At 50.1% G+C, this 7,441-nt stretch overlaps 1 protein-coding gene across 1 annotated transcript; it reads right to left on the reverse strand.

Annotated features, from left to right (window-relative positions):
• Positions 1-419: 419 nt before the first annotated feature.
• LOC113210375 (stearoyl-CoA desaturase 5-like) lies at positions 420-3,728 on the reverse strand. The gene is made up of 5 exons (XM_026428351.2): positions 3,382-3,728; positions 2,979-3,109; positions 2,326-2,531; positions 1,661-1,846; positions 420-1,351 (listed from the first exon to the last, which is right to left on the reverse strand). The coding sequence occupies exons 1-5, from the start codon at positions 3,614-3,616 to the stop codon at positions 973-975; spliced, it is 1,137 nt and encodes a 378-aa protein (XP_026284136.2). The 5' UTR covers positions 3,617-3,728; the 3' UTR covers positions 420-972.
• Between the last annotated feature and the right edge of the window lie 3,713 nt (positions 3,729-7,441).

Raw genomic sequence — 7,441 nt, forward strand, 5'->3', positions numbered from 1 at the left:
CTCCGCGTATCTCACCGAGCGCATCTCGACGAGGTTATTTAATCCAAATTGTGAAGTCTTTCATGATTTAATTGCGACCTTGTGGTTTCTCTAATGAATCGTCGGTAGGTATGCCAATGTTTTGCGGGTCGTATATCCAGTCCACGTGACCCTCGCGCTTATTGCGGACCGCGACTGTGTCCTTACATCAATAAATCATCTGGAAATCCAGGAGGAAAAGTGTCGGAAAAATTGTAAAAAAAAATTCAGTAATAAAACAATTTGAGACTTTTAGTGTTATAAATATGTTTTAATAAATAGCATAAATTAATTGTGGGAGAAAGGGTAGGAGGATTTTCCTCCTATAGTCTTGGGGAATGTATAAAAAGAGAGGCAGAGGGGCATTGTTGAGGGTATTAAAAAGCCAGATCACCAACATTCACAAGAAAAGAGGAATTATCTTGCTTTTCTATTAACGATCGAGAAGTAAAACCAGTCCAACCCTGAAAATGCTAGAGTCAGATATATTGCTCTCGGGAGATCAGTGACACACAAAAATCGCACTCCTGAGAGCGAGATATCTGACTCTCACTCAATTTGAGTCATAATTTGCGGTCCTCACCCAATGAGAGTGAGGTTCCTCACCACTATTGGTCGAGGAGAGAATTCTTACTCCTTCAGAGTGAGAGTTCGGTGCATATGACTCAAATAGGGTGAGCCTTATGGTCATCGCTCTGATTGAGCGAGGCAAAATTTGTCTCACTCATTACTCAAAGGTTTTCAGTCAAGTAAGGGAAAATTGGCTAATTTATATGAACCTACGGGAATCGAGCGAAAGACCAGAGGAATACTTCTCTATTTTACACCTATCTCTGACAAAACAGAAGTGATTACTGTACGCGGGATAGCGAGAATGTTCACGTTTTCCGTCAAGAAGTGAGGCCTTGGGGTGCCTCACTCCGTGAGGTCGAAGGGGAGCCGTCGAGGGAGGGCCTACCCGGCGATAGCCGCACAGCCCGTTGGGCCCAAGGGTAGGCCAGTGCGAGCCTGGCCGAGCTCCTCCACGACGTTGCTGATGACAGCCATGCCCTTGTGCTCCCGGGAGAGGTCCGCGTCGCCCCAGCCCCAGACGGGCCGGGTGCCGTCGCCCGTGCGCACGGAGCGCGCGTTGATCATGTCCTTGTTGACCGTCTTGAGGTCCGTCGCCTGGCCGATCGCTGCCAGGAAGTCGATGCACATGCCGGCCGGGTTGGTCACGTAGTTGCCAATCTCGGACGCCTGGTAGTCCCAGGGGAAGACGTGGTGGTAGTTGTGGTAGCCCTCGCCTCCGACGATGAAGCTCACCAGGGGGTTCTCACGGGCGGCGATGGTCCTGTCGGGGGGAAACGGATGACAGCCATCAAACAACCGAAAGACAAAATACGTTTATTCGGACCTGTTTAAAACGATCCAATCGGGAATAAAAGACGCCGTGAACGCAGTTTCCCGTGACGTAAAAGGGTACAAGACCCCTGACAAGCATCGGGTAGGCCTGCCCGCCCGACAGGCGTGCGCGCGGGCGGCGCCGCCTGCCTACCCACACGGCGCCCTGTCCCTGTCAGACTCGAGGGCAACACGATACGAGTCGTGGGGAGGTCGTTCTTCTTTGCTCTCCTTCAGGCCTCCTTGGTTTAATACTCACGCGTCATACGGGCGGGACCCGAACGCGTGGGCGGCCGAGTTGACGAGGAACGTGGCGTTCAGGCCGACCACGAAGCGGAGGACCACGGCGACCAGGAAGGCGTTGGTGTGCGTCTCGCCCCACGCGTACATCGGCACGGCCACAGGTATCAGGTAGAACATGAACGGCCAGACGGCGTAGTAGTACCTGCGCGAATGGACGGGACGGATGAGTAAGCAGGCTAACACAATGCGCCCTTCAAATCACTAAAATGAACTGCTGCACTCTGAACGCCGGGGTCAACGCGCTTTGCCAAAATGTTGACATTTGTTTGAAAGACTACAAATGTTTTGGTCACACGGCCACGGCGTTTTGAGTGTCGGAATCCGGGTGTTATCCGGAAGTCTGGAAGATCGGACCCCAAAAAAGCACCATATCATGCTGGTGCACTGCAAAATTCTTGCAAAGAATTTTGAAGCGTTGTAAGGAAGTTTGCCATGCGAACTGTTTTCTTTGCATAGGAAAATATTTTATTCGCAAGTTGCAATGTTACAAACTAATTCTTTGCAGCGTTATACGAACAATTTTCTTCGTAAGGTGCGAAGAACTAGTTAGCAATGTGAAGGATTTAGTTCGCAATGCATAGAATAGTTCTTCGCAAGCTTTTTTACAGTACGCCTACTTACTTGTGCTGGTAGTACACCACTGGGTCGGCGATCATGTCGCTCATGTCGACCATCTTGCCGTACTTGGCCACGTCGGGGTGCTTCTTCATCAACAGCCAGCCTATGTGCGAGAAGAAAAAGCCCCTGCGGGCGTTGACGTGGTCGGCGTCCGTCTCGACGAACTTGTGGTGCGTGCGGTGGTCGACGGACCAGCGGAAGATAGAGCCCTGCGTGTGGACGGGGTGAATAAGTGCGTGAGCTCGACGCCAGTCTCCCAGGGGTGCACCCGGGCGCACCCTCACGGAAAAAAAAGATTCGCTGAGTCAGCTAATATATTGACTGGTATCTGGACAGACAAGCACATAAACTTCTGTAACCACTATATTGTCTACTCTAATCAATCATTGGCTGTGCCAATCAAAAATTAGCTGTAAGAGCTTATCCCTTACCTAAATCAGTCGAGGTCTACCTTACTGGTGCAGGCAAATCATTATTTCATACAGCTAATCATTGACTGACACAGCCAATGATTGATTAGGGTAGCCAATATAGTGGTTACGGAAGTTTATGTGCTTGTCTGTCCAGATACCAGTCAATATATTAGCTGACCCAGCGAATCTTTTTTTTTCCGTGCTGCCATGCTCACGGCGGGGGGATCGGAAGACTCGACTCACCTGCCAGGAGATGACCTGCATCAGGGCTAGCGCGATCCTGGTGGGCAGCTTCGCCCGGAAGGTGCGATGGCTCCACAACCGGTGGGCGCCCACGAGGATGCCCATGCTGCCCAGGAAGAACAGGACGCCGGCTGCGGAAAAGAGAACGCGGTGATGACGCTGAGGTCGAGGAATGTAATTGCGTGCACACACACACACACACACACACACACACACAAAATTTTCATGTTCTAGCCAAATTTAAGTATTTCTATTTTACATCCATTTTTTAACTTTCATCTCCATTCCCAGATGACTCTACTCAAACTAAAAATATTACGAAGAGGGCTCTTTGGATTTGCGAAGTAAAGTTTTCTACTTTCAATTGTTTTTTGTGTCAGATCGCTTTCCTGAGTGCGCTTACCCCATGCCAACGTCAGCAGCTTGACTTCGCCGCTGAAGACGAGCGTCAAGGTGTAGATGGCCGTGAGGTGGACGAGGGCGTGGGCCACCACCCGGTCCCACAGGATGGGCTGCAGTTCGCGGTACGACTTTGGCGGAGTCTTGGCGGCGTCCTGGGCGATGACCCGGGTGTAGTCCGGGACCTCTTCGTGCTCGTACAGCACCCCGCTGGTAACATCCTTGACGTTGGGTGCCATGTGGACGTCTGTCGTCTCGTGAGCCGGCGGACTGAGCGCTGCGGGCGAGCCCTGCTATATGGGTTAAAGCTGCGAGCTCGAGTTTGAGCTGACGTCTCCCTCCCTCCCTCGTACCCCTCGCAGGCCTTATATCTGCCCCAAACATGCAGAAACCCCTCGTTGTGCGTACCCCGCCCTCCCCCCTTCCCCTGATTAGCCTGGTGGTCGCCCTCATTAGAGTTTCGGCAAGGGGTCACCGACTCACCTATGACCCGTGTTCTGAGTGTTGTGGGTATGACTTGTCGATTTACTGGGTAAATTGAAATATTGTGGCGGGATTATGAAAAAGTAAGGAGTATTATCAGGTACACTGTAGATTGCTTACGAACAGCATGTCCGTACTGCAATCCTAAACCATCGTAGTTCAGGAAGGATTTTAAAGCGCAGTATTACGAATTAATTATTTGTAAGCTTACGAGCAAATAGTTCGTAATGCTAACCGCTTGTTCGTAAGAACCTTCCAGGCATTACACTGGAAAAACAAATGTGACGTGCAGCACGTTTCCTGATGCACTCTTCCTGTGACGCCCTTATCTTTTTGTATGGAGTGGGAGAGCATCAAGAAACGTTCTCTTCTGCGAGTGCACCATAAAACGTGACGCACGTCACGTTTGTTTTTCCAGTGCAATTGATACGCTAGGCAAAAAATTCTTTTGCAATACATAAAAATGAAAATTGTTCGTAACGTTGCAAATTATTTCGTTCGTAAGCAAGCATTGTACTGTGTATCATGGGGAACATTATACGGTATTACACGATGGGGTCTTTCGTCGGTTATTCTGAAGTATTACGACGGTATTATGGGCCCCGTGAACGGAGTATTTTGTGAGTCGGTGACCCCCCCCCCTTATGTCAAATCGACGGAGAATCTACGTGAGTGCCCAGTCTACGTGCACTGATAAACTAAGTGTTCAACTGCTCAACACTTCCAAGTGTGCAACTGAAAGTCAAATACTTGCACGTGTGCAACTGCAAGTTGAATACTTTCACTGAATACTTTCACACCTACCGAGTTTAACACTTGCAAGTGTACGATTACGGTGTTGCACACTTGCAAGTATTCTACTTACAGTTGCACACTTACAAGTGTTGAGCAGTTGAACACGTAGTTTATCAGTGTATACTGTTAAAATGCTGTAAGGAAGTACGGTTTGCGAAGTTACGGTACATCCGGTGCGAAGTGGACCATAATCCAAAATTATAGTCGCTGTCCTGATGACAAATTGACAGGGCGCACCGTCGACATTTCCTTTTGGTTTTTCTGACAGTGCGTGAATTTACGTCGACTCACGTTGACTCACGTTTTTTTCTCTTGAAGTTTTGAGTACGATGATCTAGATGCTCTTGATGAGGGAATCATATTTTAGGAAACGAACAAGATAATACGCAAGTACAATTGTTCTTGATTACAGACAAGGGTCCTTGAAATTTCGTTCTTTTAAATAATTCTATAGTTTTTCTTTCATTCATTCAATGATTCTGGATTCAATGGCTAATGACGTCAATCGCACACAGGTCACCGAGACCCTTCTCGTCTTTCGTGTAAACTCATTGTCACCTGGTTTCCTCGAAACCCTCGCCAATGCCTTCCTAACAGTCTGACGTAAATTTCGTCTGCGGGCCGCCGAACTTGGCCAGTAAGTTGGGCAATGCCGAGGGGCCAATAACTCCCTTTTGATGATTCTCATGATTCCCGAAGTACTTGATTCCCAGTGATTCATGTCCGCTTATATTCATTCCTTAGGGGTTTTAGTGGTAGAAAACGCTTATTTTGACTAATTTGTTTCAGTTCCACTAGTTTTCCGCTTAGTTAAAGCGATTTCTATTGATTTCGATTGATCTTTATCCTGATGATTCCTAGGCAGGTGTACACATGATATCCGGAGTTCTTGTCCCCTCGGGCAATGTAACGCGTGTTCTTCGCTGTCGCTGACCGGAGAAAACGCAAAAGTGTGGGCCAAGAAGTCGACCAAGTCTGACTAGCTCGAAAACTTCCACACTGAAAAACCAAGTGTACAACTACTAAACACACACTTGTATTGCAAGCACTTGCAAGTGCACAACTTCGGAGTTGCAATAATGCTAGGAGTTGGCGACACCTGATACTATAAGCAAACCGGCCCGACAGCATTGCCTGCATTGGCGGCATGCAGTGCAGTGCGCCGTAGGCAGCCCCTCGAACCCTCGGGATCCGGCAGACCTCGCCCGTAATCGATCACCCTGACCCTTCGTACCCAGGTCTCGCACACTGAATTTTTATTAACTTTTTTGTACACACTTACGTACTTCCCGGCATATCCCTGTACATGCTCTATTATACTATTTTAAACGCAGCAACATTGTTCAAATAACTGCAAATATAATTTCAAAACTTGTTCATAATAGTGCTGAAATAGAGCATGCACAGGGAAATGCGTAAGCTGCGTACAAAACGGTACAAAATAACAGTTCATGACAATTTAGCGCAATTTAGTGGGCAGGTCACGCCCCCGACGCTTCCCGAGGCCACTGCTACCTGCGCGACAACGTTGTTCCAAAAGCCTTTGTGATTTTAGCGAATATTAATAGGTCCGGATTTTAAAGGAGGAGTGTTTGAATCGACAGGGGACCACAAAACTATATTTGGTTCAGTCAGAAACCACGCCTGTCCAAAGAAACTTGGGTTTTAAGAAGTGGTCTTTTGAATCTGGCGGGCAGCGTACGATGGGCTGCCTACCTCGCAGGCGAACCGGTCCAAGAAAAACAGGCGTAACTCACTTAAAATGGCTCGCCAGCGCCAAATTTTGACGGAGATATTGAACGAGGATGCTGTCGGGCCAATCTTAACCATTCCCAGCGATTTTCAATTTTTTCATTTTTTGCAAAATTCACACTTTGTTTTTAGCGGAAATTGATGGGTCCTAGATCTCGACGGAGTAGGATCCGAATCGACAGGGTTGAACGAGGGAACCATGGAAATACTTTTGTCCGAGACGCGCACACGCGTGGCCACCGTCCAGAGGATGAACGCCGCGACGCAGGAGCAGGTGAGGTGTCGGAGAGCTCCCCGGAGATCGGCACCGGATGTCGAACAATCCTCGGGGAGTTCTCCGGGACGGTCCGGTGAGGCGCTGCTGTTGGGGCGGGCGGGCGAGGGCGGGCCGCCCGGTGCGCTGCCATGCTCGGCGGGCTTGCCTACCCCGCGCTCCACAGGCGGCCAGGAGGTGACGTGCCGGCGCCCCATGCCGCGCCGCGCCGTCTACTCGCGGCGACGGGGGCGCAAGCGCTCGGTGGACTCCAGGGAGGACAACGCCAACCTGCACGACAAGCTTCGCGTCGCGCTGATGATCAACTGGGGCGTGTCTTGCGTCGTCGCAGGTGCACAGAAAAGGGGTTTGCCATTTGGTGTATTTAGCATGGAAACTCGACGCACCTCTCCGAAAGTAATCTGACGAACTTCAACTTGCGATAATTAACTCCTTTGTTTCGTCAGGTGCTACCGTGCGGGCTGCCGCCGGTTCTAGACCGGCGACTCGAGTCCCGACTGAACGGACTGCACCGTCACCTGGCCTCATCCGGACCTCGAACGTACCGGGTGTCCGGGAGAATACGCCGGTAGCTCCATGGGTTGCCTACGCACTAGCGTGCAGGCGGGGGGACAGGGGGGGAGCGGAGGAGGTGGCGAGAGGCAACCGGCCGCCTACCGGCACCCCTTCCACTCCCCCCTTCAGTTGCACATTCGGGAAGTCCCACCGCGTGCAAAATTTGACACAGGTGCATTCTTGGTGCATTTTATGACCCCCTAAA

This window comes from Frankliniella occidentalis, unplaced genomic scaffold, assembly GCF_000697945.3.
Source record: "Frankliniella occidentalis isolate FOCC.00 unplaced genomic scaffold, Focc_3.1 Scaffold2, whole genome shotgun sequence".
NCBI classification, from domain to species: domain Eukaryota; kingdom Metazoa; phylum Arthropoda; class Insecta; order Thysanoptera; family Thripidae; genus Frankliniella; species Frankliniella occidentalis.